This window comes from Xiphophorus maculatus, chromosome 8, assembly GCF_002775205.1.
Source record: "Xiphophorus maculatus strain JP 163 A chromosome 8, X_maculatus-5.0-male, whole genome shotgun sequence".
Lineage (NCBI taxonomy): Eukaryota > Metazoa > Chordata > Actinopteri > Cyprinodontiformes > Poeciliidae > Xiphophorus > Xiphophorus maculatus.
In genome coordinates, this window is record NC_036450.1 from 24,431,487 (window position 1) to 24,448,571 (window position 17,085).

The following is a 17,085-nucleotide window of genomic DNA, read 5'->3' on the forward strand; positions in this document are numbered from 1 at the left end:
TAATATCCAGGACCTTTAAAGAGTTGTTGTAAAGGCTGAGGCCTGTGGGGACGAAGGGTCGCCTCTGGAAGTCTGAAGAAACCTCCGACCTTTGACCTCAAGATTTATATTTACTGTAGCAAATCTTTTTTCTGTTGCTGTTGACTGTGTTATTATTTTACATTTATATTATGCAGATTAGGAATAAGTCAAATTAACAATGGAGAAAATTCTTGTCGGTAAGATGAATGAGAGGTTGAAGAGGGTAAAAAAAAAATAAGACAATGTAATTAAATATGTAATTGTTTCTCTATTTAACCCAACAACTTTGACGGGTATTGTTATTTTATTTTACTATCCTGTCTAATTTCATTTTGTGTCACTGCTAAGTTAGAAATGGTACAATTTAAGAAGAATAAAGAAGAAGAAAAAAAACAACCCGAGGGAAAGTAGAAACGGAAAACGTCGCCCTCTGGTGATGGAAAAATAGAACTGCAGGATGTACCAGCTTTGCTAGAAACCTTAGAATCACAATGTATTTACATTTAACTGAGAAAATAATCCTAAAAACATCCAAGAACGCATGTTAAAGACTATTCTGTGTACCTAAGATAATAAAGTCTTTGTGAAATGCTGATTCCAAATTGATGTTCCTCTCCTTTGTGCTGCTTTTTAAACGTTTTTCATTTGATAGCTTTTCACCGTTGTCAAGTCAGGTTAAGTGTTTTTGCTGAGGCGCTCCGCGTATCTTTGTTGCTCTAAACTAGGCAGCTTTCTATGTCCAAATTTGATTTCCCCACCACCTACATTAAAATGTGTCTCCCTTTAACTCCCAAGTTTTATTTTTCTGAACAGTCCGTGAAGCTGACACGAGGTTTACGTCATCACTCTGCGACACGTCAACAGGCAGAACTTTGCATGAGCCAACAGTGTGTAATTCAGCAGAAAGCGACTGGCACGTATTTCTAGACCAAATTTTCCGTTTTTAACTATTGCTGATATTATTAAAGGTTTAATATTTATACATTTAAAACATTCATAGGTAATTTGATTCAGCAACGTCGCGGTGGGTTTGGTTCTGGCAGGTGACAGACATCTGCGAACTGACTGGTCCTGTAAAACAATATCTATAGTAAACAGTGATAAAGGTTTCGGGGTTTGTTTTGACCTTAAAGTGTTTTTGTCTCCATTTTGGATTTGAAAATGAACGAAGAAGGTGAGTTTCTCCTGGAGTCCCGTCCCCTGCTCCGTGTGATCCTCGGTGATGCTGAGTCTGTCTGTCTGGTTGTGGTCTCTGGTCAGAACTGGTGGAGTACTTCAGGGCTCAGATGAGGAAAGACCCGGACATGGCCTCTGCCGTGGCAGCCATCCGCACCCTGCTAGAGTTCCTCAAGAGAGACAAAGGTGGGTTTTTCAGACGATCACTGGAAAAGTACATTTAACCAGTAAAGCACTTTGAATTGCATTGTTGCTGAAAATGTGCTATATGATTAAAATGACCTTACCTTATGTAATCATTAAAAAAACCCTTAATGCAATCAACACATTCAGGTTAGTTTAAGTCAGTCAGTTTGTTTCACTTTAACAGTTATTATTATTTTAATGGGGAACTATTGTGCAAAATTCACTCTTTGCATGTTTTTATGCTTCCATTTTGGGTTTCCACTGCTTCTAAAAAAACAAGTTAAGTCCTTAAAAAAATCCACCCACCCGTTTTCTGCCAGTGAGTTCATGTATTTTGATGTCTGGAAAATGAGCCGTTCCAAAAACCTTCAGATAATGAAGTTATAATCTGAGGGTACTGCGATGTTACCTAGCAACCCCAGCAATTTTAGCTTCTTTTGGCTTAAAGTATGTTCAAAAATTTATTAAGCACGCTTTGCTAACCATTTATTATTATTAATAATAATAACAATGAACAGATTACAGTATTTTTTTTAGTTGCAGATGCAACCTTTGCTACAGATGATCAACCTTTCATGCAATGTTTTTGCAATTTAAGCAATACATTTTTTTTTCTTATTTAAAAACTTTGACTTATATTGAATTATGTTTTGTTGTGTGTATTTTGTTTTATTTCTAATGTGTAAAAAAGGCTTAAATAAAAAAAAAATCTACAAAGCGTGCCAATTTTTAATTTTTTATATCCGATTAATCAATTGTCAAAGTCATAGTTAGTTGGAGCCTTATGTGATGTGAATGTGTTTGGCTCGGTCTGATTGTCCGTCTGTCCGTCCAGGTGAAACCATCCTGGGTCTGAGGGAGAGCCTGACGTGGGCTACAGACTGCCTGAAGGGAGAGGACTCCTCTGTGGCCGTGTCGTCTGGAGGAGAGCTGTTCCTGCGCTTCATTAGCCTCACGTCCCTGGAGCATCAGGTGACGCATGTTTCACTTTTAAAAAAAAATTTTTTTGCATCACCAACAAATCTGATCCACCTGCCATCATGAACTATGCTGTGGAAATACATCCAAGTCAACAATTTTACAGCGATGTAAAATGACCTGCTTGCAGATTTCTCCTGTTTTTTGCTCTTAATTCAGTTTTCATAAAAGATAATCCCAGTTAATACAAACCGTAGTTTGAGAGTGATGATTGGGGCCTGCCATGCAAAGCAATGGCAGGAACCTATTGCTATTCTCCCAAGAAAAGTTTCTTTATTATTATTATTCTTTATTTTTCATCCGTAACCGTTAATGCGGCTCATACCGCTGCGTGCACACCTACAAAAGAGGTATCAAAACGTGCAGAAAATTCACGCCATTCCAGCTATTACTTTTGGTGGGATTCGGGATTAACATGGCGACATAATTCGCAAAAAACTACGAAAAAAACCCCATTATAACTCAATGGGAAAAATCCTAGAAATACCCTATTTTTGAGGATTTGCTGTGTCGTCACAAATTCACCTAGAAATGCCATTCAAATTTCATTTTGTAGATACGTCTGTGATCTCTTCGAAAGTGAAGACGGCTCGTCGATACCAGTTATGGTTTGTCCACAATTTGCCTCTAAGCGACCCAAAGTTTCTCATTTTTGCTCATATTAGAGTGACAGCCGACCTCGGTTCATATCTGGGCACAACATTTCTTTCTCTCATCACTGTAAATGCTCTGAGTGAGGTACAGATATGAATCTCGGGACTATCGCAGAAGACACATTGAACTGTCATACGCTCGAAACGCTTTTCGAATATGTATTACGGTTCCCGAACAAGAAGGATTTGTTTCCAATGCTTTTTTTCAGTAAAGTGTGTTTGCTCAAACACACTTGTGTGTTTGAGAGCTCACAGCTCAGAGCTCACACCTGCTGAGACCATTATTTGCCATAGCAACGGAACTCAAGAGGCTATTGGCTGCTGGTTAGGACTACGAATACGCATCGTTGTAGTTCTATCTATCCTCAGTTGAAACAGATCAGGACTGAGAACTGGCCTTTACAACTACTTGCTGCTTTGGGCTGTATATAACTGATTTAACTCAGTAACTGTTACACATGGGATTAGTTTTACACTTTAAAATTAAGCATATTGAAAATTTCACAATAAAAGCCCTGAATATTTTTACATGACGTAATTGCTCTTTTTTGGCTTTATTTGACTTTTTCATCCAAAGCACTGTTACACATGGTATTAGTTTGGCCCTTTAAAATGAAGCTTAACAAAAATTTCAAAATAAAAGCCTTGAATATTTTTACATCAGCTACTTGTGTTTTGAGCATTATATAACTATTTTAACCGAAGGACTATTACGCATGGGATTAGTTTGGCCCTTTGAAATGAAGCATCCTGCAAATTTCAAAATAAAAGCCTTGAATATTTTTACATGACGTAATTGCTCTTTTTGGCTTTATTTGACTTTTTCATCCAAAGCACTGTTACACATGGTATTAGTTTGGCCCTTTGAAATGAATATTAACAAAAATTTCAAAATTAAAGCCTTGAATATTTTTACATCATGTAATTGCTCTTTTTGGCTTTATTTGACTTTTTCATCCAAAGCACTGTTACACGTGGTATTAGTTTGGCCCTTTGAAATGAAGCTTAACAAAAGTTTCAAAATAAAAGCCTTGAATATTTTTACATGACGTAATTGCTCTTTTTGGCTTTATTTGACTTTTTCATCCAAAGCACTCTTACACGTGGTATTAGTTCAGAACTTTAAAATGAAGCATACTGAAAATTTCAAAATAAAAGCCTTGAATATTTTACATGAAGTAATTGCTCTTTTTGGCCGTATATGACTTTTTCATCCAAAGCAATGTTACACATGGGATTAGTTCGGAACTTTAAAATGGAGCATAATAATAATTTCAAAATAAAAGCCTTGAATATTTTTACATCAGGTAATTGCTGTTTTTGGCTTTATTTGACGTTTTCATCCAAAGCACTGTTACACATGGGATTACTTTGGAACTTTGAAATGAAGCATACTGAAAATTTCAAAATAAAAGCCTTGAATATTTTTACATCAGGTAATTGCTGTTTTTGGCTTTATATGACTTTTTCATCCAAAGCACTGTTACACATGGGATTAGTTTGGAACTTTAAAATGGAGCATAATAATAATTTCAAAATAAAAGCCTTGAATATTTTTACATCAGGTAATTGCTCTTTTTGGCTTTATTTGACTTTTTCATCCAAAGCACTGTTACACGTGGTATTAGTTTGGCCCTTTGAAATGAAGCATTCTGAAAATTTCAAAATAAAAGCCTTGAATAATTTTACATGACGTAATTGCTCTTTTTGGCTTTATTTGACTTTTTCATCCAAAGCACTGTTACACGTGGTATTAGTTTGGCCCTTTGAAATGAAGCATACTGAAAATTTCAAAATAAAAGCCTTGAATATTTTTACATCAGCTACTTGTGTTTTGAGCATTATATAACTATTTTAACCCAAGGACTATTACGCATGGGATTAGTTTGGCCCTTTGAAATGAAGGTTAACAAAACTTCCAAAATAAAAGCCTTGACAACATTTTAAATCGTACCGAACGGTGCACGTCCGCCTCGCTTAACGTTCTTGCGGTTCTCCGCGTGCCACTGATCACGTCGCGGCGTCCTTTGGCGTCGACGCCGATTTGTGGCGCGACGACGCCGGGCCCATGCCCGACGGGCGCGCCTTGGCAGGCCCCGGCTAAATTTCTTCCGAAATTTTCTAGTTTTGCTTATTAAGGCGTAAATATAACTAAGCAGTAATGTCGGCCATTGAGTGTTTGTGATGGCTGACAGCATGAAGCAGGTTTTTAACGTCACTGTGGAGTCATTTTGAGCCACGTTTTTTAGAGCATGCCCACTTAAGCATCTGAGTTGGAAACAAATTCAGACTTTGATTAGGCCACTCCAAAACCTTTACGTTAGTTGTGGATAGGCCTGTCGCGATAAACGATAAATCGATTAATCGTACGATAAATTAAAACTATCGACGTCATTTCAATTATCGGCATTATCGTCTCTTCCAGCCTTTTTCTCTTTCTGTTGATGACACCGAATGAAAAAAGGCTCAACTCCGGTGCTCTCCACTGACTCCTCCCTTCCTCATTTCCTTAGTGTAAAGCCCAGCGCACACTACAACATCTTAGAGCTGTCGGCCCATTTTCAAAACCTGACAGACCACACATTAGCCGACAGAAATCCTAGGTATAACGGTTCGATCGTATTCGGTCCTGCCGTGTGGTGTCCGACAATGGGCACAAAATAATGGCTGCAAGTCCAGTGAACTAATTTTAAAACCAGACATTAATCAATGCTTTACTACAATCTACCTGCAATGCATGTGGCTAGTGTCAGCGTAAAGTCCTGACTGAATGAAAATCATTAGAACCTATTTACGTCACGTTAACGAAGAACAGCTGAAAAGTTACCGGGTTTATCAACTGCGGTAGCAATTTCGCTCCAACTCCTCCTCTTGTCATTTCTATATTCTTTGCATGTTGAATAAACATTAATGTTGTTTCCACGTCGGCTGGACTTCGGGTTGCGCCGTGTCAGCTGTTTGGGATTCCCCGACGTAATTTCCCATCAGAAAGCACAGAGGAGAATCCTCGCTTTCTGATTGGCTGCCTGTCACATTCAACAGGCTGCGTTAAGATCCCAGTCGGAGAAAAACCCCTGATTTAGATCGGAGCGGCAACGATGATCTACAGTAACACACCACACAATCTTAGGAAGACCAAAGGTCTAAGATTGTTGTATGGGGAAAAATAGAAGCAAAAAATCATGTAGTGTGAACTATTGTATCAGGTAGTCGATGTGCCCATTTTCTCTATTTAAATCTAATTATTACTGAAGGGCAACATAATATGCAGACTTCATAATCTGCACTCTTTTGGTTGAATGCAGTATTTATTTCCACTTTGGCTTTATGTTGTTTAGTTTTTATCAAGTACATTTTTTGTTAATGGAGACTGAGAATCCATTTTGTGTTTGGTTGTTTTGTTTATTTTGTTTATCAGTTCCAGTGTTAAATATTCTTTTGAAAATAAAGTGTATCTATCTTTGGCAGGAAATCACATGCATTATTACATCATTTCCATTAAATCTGTGTAAAAAGGTCTTCAGACAATATTATCGCTTATCGCAATAATTTTTTGAGACAATTAATCGCTCAGCAAAATTTGCTATCGTGACAGGCCTAGTTGTGGAACTCAATTGAAATTTTTAATGGAGTTAATGGCAGAATCTGTAATTAATCGCATTTTAATCTAAAACCATATTGACAAAATAAGCAACATTTTAAATTCAAAACCCCACTTTGCTGCTAAATTATTATATATATAGACATATGAGCTCAACAGATATTTATTGTTTTTAATCTGTTATTTGGGCTATTCAACCACCACATTGGTCCAAAGTGCTATTATACCCATTCAGCTTTCAGAATGATCATTTATGGAACTTCTTTGAAAAAAAAAATCCTTCTTTAGAAAATGTGGGCTGTGGACGCTGATGTTAGCGACGTCTGTGCTGCTTCTGCTACGTGTTTAGCATAGAGATGCTATTTTAGGCTGGAATAGCTTCACTGACATGCTAACTCCTTTTAGCACATCAACAAGTGTTTTCCAGCATCCAATCAGATCATTTTGAAATAATCCCCCAAGTGAGCCGAGAGAAGCATTTTTGTCGTCCATTGCTGTTATTTGCGGCTGTGCGTCAGATATATGGGCGTTCCAGAAACACCAAAAATATAAAGATTCCTGGTAGAATATTTGTATGCTTAATATTTTTAAGACATTATAATCTATGATATTTTTTTGTTTTGCTTTATAGCCACTTGATCATGTAGGACTCTAGAAATAACAGAAGGTTGTGACTACCTCCACCATGTCTGCTGTCTGCATGATGTTATTTTTCTAACATGCTGTTAATTTGTCATCTGAACTCATTGGCGGACATCTTCCAAGAAGCTTTGCCTTTGACTCATCAAGATGTTTTACAGAAAATGTGAGATGGGTTTTGGGTTTGGCCTTGCAAATATCCAATAAAAGGTCATATTTTCCAGTCGCCATTTTCTTCCATATTGTTGTGGTGTGATTTTAAAAGGCCAATAATTCCTCGTACAGGTCACCACTGATCCATGATTTTCCAAAATTTAAAACTCTTGACCCAGACCAGTCTCTGCGCTCCATAACAGGCGTTTCTTGTCTCCAGGATTTGTCTCGCTGTAAGAAGGTGATGGAGGAAAGAGGAGAACTATTTCTAGAGAAGATCTCCATGTCCAGGAACAAAGTCGCTAAGCTCTGTCACACCTTCATCAAAGACGGCGCTGTAAGTACCGGTACCGTCTCGTCTCCTTGCTCTTTGCGCTCGCTTCACCTCGTGCCTTTTGTTTCCCCCCCACCTGCCAATCCTCTCAGAAAATCCTGACTCACTCGTACTCCAGGGTGGTCCTGCGGGTGCTGGAGAAAGCCGCGGCGGAGAAGAAGCGCTTCTCCGTTTATGTGACCGAATCGCAGCCTGACGCCGCAGGGTGAGCGAGCGAGCGAGCGAACGAGGACTAGTGTCTTTCTCAGAGGACACTAAACGATGCTGTGTTTTTCTCCTTTTGTTAAAGACGGCAGATGGCAGAGGCCCTGAAGAAACTCAACGTTCCAGTAACAGTAGTGCTGGATGCAGCTGTAGGGTAAGCTACTCTGGGGTTCTGAGCTGGAGGGGGAAACACACATGGTTTATTGAGTCAGTCTTTCATCTCTGGTTGGGTTTTTTTTATTGGAAATATCCAACTGGAAAATACATTTCTAAGATAAAATAAACTACTTCAGTTCCATTATGAAACTAAAGCTGTTAAAAAAACAAAACAGATTGTTGATGGTCAGTCAGTGATAAATGTGAAAATAACACTTACTTTTTAAGTGTTATTTTCACATTATATACAATATTGTTTAAAAAAAAAAAGGCCAGGTAAATTTTTTTTAGTATTTTAGAAATCATTTTAATGTTCAATAAATTTCTCCTCAGTTATCTGGTTCATGACGTTCCTCAGCCTGAGCAGGAGATTTTCCAGGGAACAAAGTTACTGATGTAAAATGTTGCTTCCTTAGTGACACTTAAGGCCTCCAGCTTCTCTGATGTGCTCTTCTAACTGGAGTTTAGCTTTTTTTACAACAGTATTACTTGTTTTTTTGTTTGTTTGTTTCTTTTGCCACAAAAAAAATTTCGTGCGCAAATTTGTCGCTAAATGTAGCGACAAATTTGCTAAGTTGGTAACAGTGTGGTTCAGTCAGGACAGTGGCCGAGTTTCAGACCTTGGCAGAGAGATAGAATCGGTTTCTCAAGTAATTATCGTCCCTTCGCCCAAAAAGAAGAAAATCTGAGCTGATTTATTGATGCACCACTAGATAATAAACTTTATCCTGGTATTTAAAATAACAGATCAGACAGTTCAAAAAGAGAACGAGCAAAAGTTGAGGAAAAATGCGTAATATTTACGTTCACACTGTTTTATTGAACCTGTTTTTAAAAGCTGCTCAGTTTCAGTTTTCCATCTTCCAGGTATGTGTTGGAGAAGGTGGACCTGGTCATTGTGGGAGCAGAGGGAGTCGTCGAGAGCGGAGGGATCATCAACAAGGTGCGTTCCCTTCTTGGCCCCGGATAAAACTCAAACTCGAGGGAGCTGAATACACAGATCAGATCAGGTCTGTGTAAACACGGGCCAGGTATACGTTTCCAACAGAATCCAGAGTGTGTGTGTGTGTTTTTCCCCAGATCGGCACCTATCAGATGGCTCTGTGCTCCAAGGCTCACAACAAGCCCTTCTACGTCGTTGCAGAAAGTTTTAAATTTGTTCGTCTGTATCCGCTGAACCAACAGGACGTGCCCGATAAGTTTAAGGTGCGGCTTCCTTATTTTGTGTGTTTGTTTTTTTTTTTATGATTTTCCGTCCCTTTATCCAGATTTATTGACTTGTGCTTCCTGCCCCGCACAGTACAAAGCCGACACCCTGAAGAGCATCCGGAACCTGTCGGAGGAGCACCCGGTCATCGACTACACGCCCCCCTCCCTCATCACCCTGCTCTTCACAGACCTGGGGGTCCTCACCCCGTCGGCCGTCAGCGACGAACTCATCAAACTGTATTTATAACCGCGTCCCTTCGCCAAGCAATAAAACAGACGTTTATGGTCCGCCTGCTTCCTGCTTTGAGTTTGTGAGCTGTTGCTCGAAGTCTTCCTCGCTGATCTGGCCTTTTTTTAGTTTCTTAAGGAGGCGAGTGTCTTCTAAAAGCTCCTTCATGTATTCTTCATCCATGTCGGAGTCCTGCAGAGGCAGAATAGAAGCCATGAGAACGTCCCGTCTTAAAGCTGCAGTACGTTGCTTTTATGAAGAGTATGTCTTTTACATATTTGCTAAAACTGTCACTATGAGATAAGATCGATCTCTTCCACCTCCTCCCTGAGCTACTATGGCTGTCTGAAGAAATGCAACATTCCCCGTCAAAAACAACCAATCAGAGCCAGGAGGAGGGTCTTAGCGCTGCCAATCAAGCACGTGAACGCGCTGCTAAATGTGCTAATGGTGGAGAAACAACTTACCCTTAAAGAAAAACTGTTTATCTAGTGGCCATGCTAACTAGCCTTAGCTTTCACAACAGACTATGCTAGCTGGAAATTAGTAGTTTTAACAAATATGTAAAAGAAATCTATATATATTTCTTTTATAAAAGTTGCACATTGCAACTTTAATGCTTCATTTATCCCCCAAACAGAGTTTACCTCGTCGTGTTTCCTTTTGGCGGCGCGTTTTTTCCTGCGCTCCTTCTTGCACTTCTGCTTGGACCAGGCCTTGTTCTTGACGAAGTTCTTCTTGGGCAGCTCCGTCTTCTCTCTGTCCTTCAGCTCGGCCAGCATCTTCTGCCTCTGCTTCTGTCTGTTTTTGTCCTTGTAGCGGATGCTGTCCGTGTCCACCGTCGTCTCCACAAAGTCGGGAAACGTTTTCCCCTTCAGCTCGGGCATCTTCGGCAGGCGGAGCAGCGCGAAGCCGTTGGCCAGGGACACGAAATCCAGATCTAAACGAAATAAACAATATGAGAAGGTTTCATTTTTTTGTTGTGTTTGGCGATAATACAAAAAAAAAATACAGTTGGCTTTGAGGATCTGTCACCTTTTACTCTGAAGATGAGGCTGCATTCGTGTTTGGCGTAAGCCTGGACGTACGACACAAAGGCCCTCATGCCTTTATCGAACATGGCGCGGTCAGCCAGGGCCATGGCCTTCACCTTGGGCAGCACGTCCACCACGTCCTTTATAGCAGACATCTTCTGCAGCGGGCACTGGTCAGGTCACAAGAAATACTGTTAACCCCATCACTTCCTGACCAACGTCCTGTAGAGGTGCACCGATTGGTTTCTTTTAAAGAACTTTAATATCACGAAATACAACAGGAATACAAGATTTTTGCTAGCTTGCCATTGCAATTTTAAACAGACACTTGTGTATACAAAATAGACCAATTTATTGCAAGAGAATGCAAAAAAAACCTTATAATTTTCCCTATGTCCCCAAAGGGGCTTTGTAGCAGATCACCATTAGCAAGAGAAAAATAGAGAAAAAAAACAGTTTAAATCTCACTCAGAATTTGAATTTGTGCCATTTTCTGAGGATTTCATATCACAGTGGCTCTGATCCTCCTTTGAGTGACTTTATGCTGAGCAATATTTTAGCTGGATTATCTGAGTGAGTTCTAGACGATTATTTTAAACCATCAATTATCAGATTAAGCAGCGTATGAACTCCTGCATGGCTGATCCAAAAAGTCTTGTTGCCGACGGCTACGAACACTGCTGAAGGACCCGACTTCACACTCACTTTCTGGTTGATGGACAAGAAGTTGACATAGGGTTCCTCCATTGGCAGCAGGAAGACGAGGGCGTTGCCATGGTTACCGATACGCGCCGTTCTCCCGCATCGATGCACAAAGGCACTGAAGGAAGAAAAAGAATGAACGGCTGAGCAGACAGGGAAAAATGGTTGGAGCCAAGTAGTCAGAAAAGCAATAGTGTTTTAAAGTTTAAGCTAACAGGATAATTCATTCTGCAATGTATTAATCCGCCTAAACAAATAGTCCCCAACCTCAATTTAAAAAAAAAAAAGGGCAACTTTTGTTCGTATTTTTTAAACTAATTGCACCAACCTGGCGCTGCTGGGGGGATCGTACTGCAGAACCCAGTTCACATCGGGGATGTCGATGCCTCTGGCCATGACGTCGGTGCACACCAAGATCCCGCTGCAACGTCACGACGCTTTTAAAAACAAACACGTGATGGTACAGATTTACTGCAGGGGCGGCGGATTTCTACCTCTTTAAGGCCCTGAAGTCTGAAAAAATGCTGCTGCGCTTATTTTTCATCTTGCCGTGGATGCAGTGGATCGTGACCTTCTTGACCAGCGACTCCAGGGCTCGGCCGAAGTACTCCACACAGGCGCAGGTGCTTTAAAAAAAAACAAAGAAAACAAGTAAGAGAAAACGTGTGCATACATAACCAGGAACAAAACAATTAGCTTACCATTACTTTACTGTTGGGTAAGAGTGAAAAGACGTTAACATTTATTTAATCCTACCCCTTATCTCAGTTTAATGAAATATGTTACTTACAGATGCAGTAATTATTAGAAATTTGTCATTAAAACATATATTGGTATTAATATGTCTGTTCAATTTACTATTCTGAAGAACCTACAAATAATAATATTATTATTAATCACTATAATAATAACTATAATAATAACTGCGCATACAGCAACACCTTGACAATGTAGACCATATAGTGTAGTTCATAATCTGTGTTGTATAACAAGTAAAAAACTTGTTATATTATATATACATTATTGTCATCATTATTGATGACAATAATGATACTAAAATAATATGACAATAGTAAAACAGAAAGAAGGATGAAGACGACTGCTAAGTAGTGCGTAGATATCAACTGGTTTCTTATAATTCAAGAACTGATCAAATGTGTATCTGTACGAGAGCTGCAACTAACAATTGTTTTAGTAATCGATTAAACATCCTAAGTAAAACACAACAACCAGAATTTTTTTTTTACAGAAATAACCAATTAAACGAAAACAAAAACCACAAATAAATAAACCCAATCTAACCTGAAGAAGACCAGCTGCTTCTCATGCTTGTGTTGCCTTAGAAACGCCACCAGGTGGTTGAACTTGTCGTCTGCTCTGCAAGTCTGAAAGCACAGCACACGCATGTGTTTTGTCGTTGCCGTCTTCACTTCGTGGGCCGAACGACGGGCCGTTCGCTCCGTCACTCACGGTGTAGTAGTTGGAGAGGCGGGCCGGGGTCTTCTGGGTGGCCGAGGCAGCCTGACCCTTCTCTTTGACGGTGATGCGGACGGGGTTCCTGAGGCCGGCCCTCACCAGCTTCTCCACCTCCTGAGTCTGGGTGGCTGAGAACAGGCCTGTCCGTCTCTGTTTGGGCAGGTAGCTCAGGATGCTGTTCAGGCTGCACACATGTGGGAGGGAGTGGGGTGAAATACAGAACATCCAAACCTGGAGCAGATTTAGCCCAAAACTATGGTTACTGAAGGTTTCACCAACTCAAACTTAAGACTTTTTAAGACCATTATAAATTAAAGACCTGCATCGTGACAGAAATGTAATAAAGATGATAAATTTTCAATAAATTTGCAATTGATGGGCGTAAACAATTAGCTAGGGGTATGTTAGCAGCTAGTTACTGGTAGCTTGTCTGGTAATCTTATAGATGATGTGTGCAGACCACTCAAACTTTTGCCTGACAGAAATGTTGATTAACATAATAAATACCAACTTGCATTTTTTAATATCCACACTGTATTATTAATACAAGGTTACTGCAGGTTTCATCAACTCAAATTTAAGACTTTTAAAGACCATTATGAATTAAATGTAGGACCTGTATCACGACAGAAATGTACAAAAGACGATAAATAAGAGATAAACTTATACCTACCCATGATGAGCTTTAAAAAGTTAGCTTGGTAGTTAGCAAGGGTGTATATATTAACAGCTAGTTACTGGTAGCCTCAACCACAGAACACAATGAAAATGTGTGCAGGCGACTCAAACTTAACCTGACAGAAAATTAGCGCAAGAAACAAAAATACATAGAATATAAAAGATTAAATAGTCCTGCCACGACACATTAAATGACTAAGAAATTTTAAGGCCTTAATTTTAGTCTTAAATTTACGCACATCCTATTCCAGGATGTGCGTAGACATCCTGGAATAGGATCTTGCCTCCATCTTTCCTGCTGATTCATACCTGGCCTCAAAGCCCATGTCGAGCAGCCTGTCAGCCTCATCCAGAACCAGAACATCCAGGCTCCGGACTGCGCTGGCCAGTTCCAGCCCCTCTGACTTCCTCCTGAACATGTCCTCCAGGCGGCCGGGCGTCGCAATCACAATGTTGCCGCTGAAAAGAGACATAAAACGGACGTTACAGCACGATAATCGCTTTCTAACATGTTCCCACCTAATACTGAGGACAACAGCACTAATCATAAACATTAATTCTGCTAACACTAAAGTGCTATAACAAGATGGTATTTAGCAAAAGTGAATGCTAAAGTGGTATAACAGGATGATATTTAGCAGAAGCTATTGCTAAACATGTATAACCAGATTTAGCACAAGCTAATGCTAAAGCAGAAAAACAAGATGATATTTAGCACAAGCTAATGCTAAAGCGGTACTACAATATGGTATTTAGCAGAAGCTAGTGCTAAAGCACTACAATAAGATGGTAGGTAGTGGAAGCTAATGCAGTAAATGCTGTTACCCGACTGGTGTTACAACACACTATCATTCTCAACAATGAGCGATAGTTGATGCACAGGTAAGTGTGTATCATGACACACCTACCTGTACGGTTGCTCTTGAGAAAGTGATTCTTTGGAACAAATGTTTTCAATGTTAGCAAAACCTCTAAAGAGCTAAACAAAAAAATAGCTTGCTATTAGTGGATTAATGGTGTTGCCACCACTGGGATACAACTTTCTTTTTAAAAAAAAAAATATATATATATATTTGTAAAGTCTATTTATTGCCAGCTTTTCATCCTGTTAAAGCAGGACTGAAATCCGTCACATACCCATGCTCTTTAAACTTCTCCACGTCTTCTACTGGGTTGCTGCCACCAATCAGCAAAATCTGCCTGAGAATCAAAAGGTGAAATTGATTATTGAGTGCAAATTGATTTGTAAAAAAATGCTTGTAGTTAAATCTGCCTGCTCAGTTAGAAACAATTCCAATCTACAACATTTCACTCTGTGAAGTTTTTTTTTTTATACTCACGTGAACTCTGGAAACTTCTGGATAAACATTCCCATCACTTCACTGATCTGCAGGGCCAGTTCTCGTGTGGGAGTGATCACCAGAGCACCGACCTGCACAAAACACCTGAACTTTTCAGCAGGTCCTATATGACAGCAAACCTCTCAGCATCCACAAAAAACAAACAACAACAACAAAAACAATACTACAGAGACTAAAGTAGCCATGTTTTTTTGCTTCGGTGTCATGGTTACCTGCTTCTTCTTGAGTTTCTCCTCGCGTTTCAGCAGCAGCTCTATAATAGGAATGACAAAAGCCAAAGTCTTCCCGCTGCCGGTGACCTGAAGCAAAACAGCCAACACCTTAAGAAACAACTGGTTGTCATGGCAGCACAACTTCCTGATCTTTTCCAAATAACTGTTTTTGCATAATTTTGTTAATTACAACATCTCTTTATCCTCAGTTTTGATCATCTATCATATTTAATATCTACTGTTGGATCCAAGCTGTATATTCATTCAGCCGCCAGCAGAGGGAGCCAAATCAATACGTTAAATATACAGAGCAACTTCAAAGCACTTATACCTCTTGAACGTTTTTATATTTTGTCAATGTAATAACCATAAACCTTTATGAAATTCATTCACATTTCAGTTAGATTTAAAAAAGTCCATAATTATGAATTTTTACAGCTACAAATCTGAAAAGTGTGGCATGCACTTATTCATCCTGCTTGAGTTAAAACTTTGTAGAGCAATAGCAACTGCAAGCCCTTTAGAGGATGAACCTGTCAGCTCTGCACATGTGCAAACTGAATTCTTCTGATTGGATACAGAGCGTCTGCAAACAGGAAGTGATGGCGCTGTCATGTTAATGGCGCCCCCTATAGGGCTACACACAAAACATTTATCCGTTTCATTCAGAAGTGACTTTCTCATTGCCTCTCTTTCACAAAAGCTAAAAATGTGCACAAACTAATATTTTATCTGATGAAAGTTTCTCCCACCTGAGCTGTAAATCTTTGCTGTTCTTCCACAGCTACCCTATAGAGCTGAGGTCTTTAAACAACAGAATTTATTTCTTACTGTAATTACTGCTGAATTGTATTGAATAACTACATTACTTGCTATCACTGTAAGTGTATGAGTAAAAGCCACAATAAATAAACAACATTTAGCCTGGCGGGGACATAAGTAAAGCCTGGTGGCCCACCAGGCTTATGATCGACAGGGGGACAAATGCAATGGTAATTTTATCCAGAACAACCAAAGGGGATAGAAGGTGTTGCTGCAAAATGGAAACTCTGTGTATAAAGAATTATTATTATTATTTTTAATAAGATGGTACCCTAAAAATATTAATCGGCAAAGTCTGATGGATGGAAACAAAATCCCCAAACCAACACTTTCACCACTGTGCCATTAAAAAAATAAGAAATAAAAAACTCACTTTTTTCATCCTATATAAAAAGTTTTACTCTTTGTCCTGTTTGGATACCATAAACCGTTTCCCTCACACTGACTTTTTTCATTCTGATTTCATTTGTAGAAAGAAAACATCCTTATCTTAGCTGCAGATGTTTTTGGTGCCTTGTACTTATTCTTTTGTCATTTTTGTAACTACTAGCTCAACACGAGATAAACACATTTGACCGTTCAGCGTCTCCTGGATTAGTTTGGATTTCTTCGTGACCCAGAATCAATTTGTCAGTAAATCCCACTAGTTCAGAGTTCTACGTCTTGCTCCGTCTCAGCCTCTTTAAAAAACTTGTTGCAAAGACACTCACCGCCTCAGCAGCGACGTCTTTATTGTTCATGAACAGTGGAATACAAGCCGACTGTAACGAAAAGAGATCAGTCAGTCAGACAGGTGGAGTTTTAGGGCAGCATGGATTGAAACAGGGATTTAAGGTTAAAACAAAGTTACCTGTACAGGTGTCATGTAAGTAAATTTCATTTCCTCAAGTGTTTGTAAAATCTTCTCGTTTAGTTGGACAGATAAGGTGTCCCATGTCCCGTCTGTAATGTTCTCCATGTTGGAAAGTAAACCGAGAAGACGTAGCAGCAGAACGCTAACGCCTTTAGCACATGGTCAGCCTTTCTGCACGATGGACCTTCTTCCGCTGCGTTCCGTAGTTGTTTACACGCCGGGGGGAAACTGAAGCCGACTCGCATGTTTTGGTTCCGCTTTCCACTCCATTTGTTCTTTCTTTCTTCTTTTTCTTCTTTTGCGTTTTATTGGCAAATGGCAAAAAACTTAAGGTGCATTTACCGCCACCTACCGGACTGGAATGTTGTCACCAATGATACTCAGAGGGAATTTAACAATACGCACCTC

General features: G+C 39.5%; 2 protein-coding genes across 2 annotated transcripts; one reads left to right on the top strand and one right to left on the bottom strand.

Moving 5' to 3' along the window:
• The first annotated feature begins 852 nt into the window (after positions 1-852).
• On the top strand, positions 853-9,557 carry eif2b1 (eukaryotic translation initiation factor 2B subunit alpha). The gene is made up of 9 exons (XM_023338752.1): positions 853-1,195; positions 1,282-1,383; positions 2,219-2,355; positions 7,628-7,744; positions 7,834-7,946; positions 8,031-8,099; positions 8,969-9,044; positions 9,182-9,307; positions 9,402-9,557. Exons 1-9 carry the CDS (start codon positions 1,183-1,185, stop codon positions 9,555-9,557), a joined length of 909 nt encoding a protein of 302 aa, XP_023194520.1. The 5' UTR covers positions 853-1,182.
• On the bottom strand, positions 9,492-16,883 carry ddx55 (DEAD-box helicase 55). The gene is made up of 14 exons (XM_005815541.3): positions 16,675-16,883; positions 16,535-16,585; positions 15,003-15,089; positions 14,770-14,861; positions 14,567-14,629; positions 13,739-13,888; positions 12,746-12,935; positions 12,578-12,660; positions 11,770-11,901; positions 11,604-11,696; positions 11,279-11,393; positions 10,575-10,743; positions 10,187-10,479; positions 9,492-9,731 (listed from the first exon to the last, which is right to left on the bottom strand). The coding sequence occupies exons 1-14, from the start codon at positions 16,780-16,782 to the stop codon at positions 9,591-9,593; spliced, it is 1,767 nt and encodes a 588-aa protein (XP_005815598.1). The 5' UTR covers positions 16,783-16,883; the 3' UTR covers positions 9,492-9,590.
• Positions 16,884-17,085: the final 202 nt, after the last annotated feature.

What these genes read in the sequence shown, in the direction of transcription:
- ddx55 (XM_005815541.3), bottom strand. Translation starts at nt 16,782, where the DNA reads ATGGAGAACATTACAGACGGGACATGGGACACCTTATCTGTCCAACTA. An exon ending in AAGACGTCGCTGCTGAGGCG is followed by an intron (nt 15,090 to 16,534) that starts GTGAGTGTCTTT and finishes GTTTTGCTTCAG; the next exon opens with GTCACCGGCAGCGGGAAGAC. An exon ending in CCAAAAGGAAACACGACGAG is followed by an intron (nt 9,732 to 10,186) that starts GTAAACTCTGTT and finishes CTGCCTCTGCAG; the next exon opens with GACTCCGACATGGATGAAGA.
- eif2b1 (XM_023338752.1), top strand. An exon ending in GTGCTGGATGCAGCTGTAGG is followed by an intron (nt 8,100 to 8,968) that starts GTAAGCTACTCT and finishes TCCATCTTCCAG; the next exon opens with GTATGTGTTGGAGAAGGTGG. An exon ending in GCGGAGGGATCATCAACAAG is followed by an intron (nt 9,045 to 9,181) that starts GTGCGTTCCCTT and finishes GTTTTTCCCCAG; the next exon opens with ATCGGCACCTATCAGATGGC.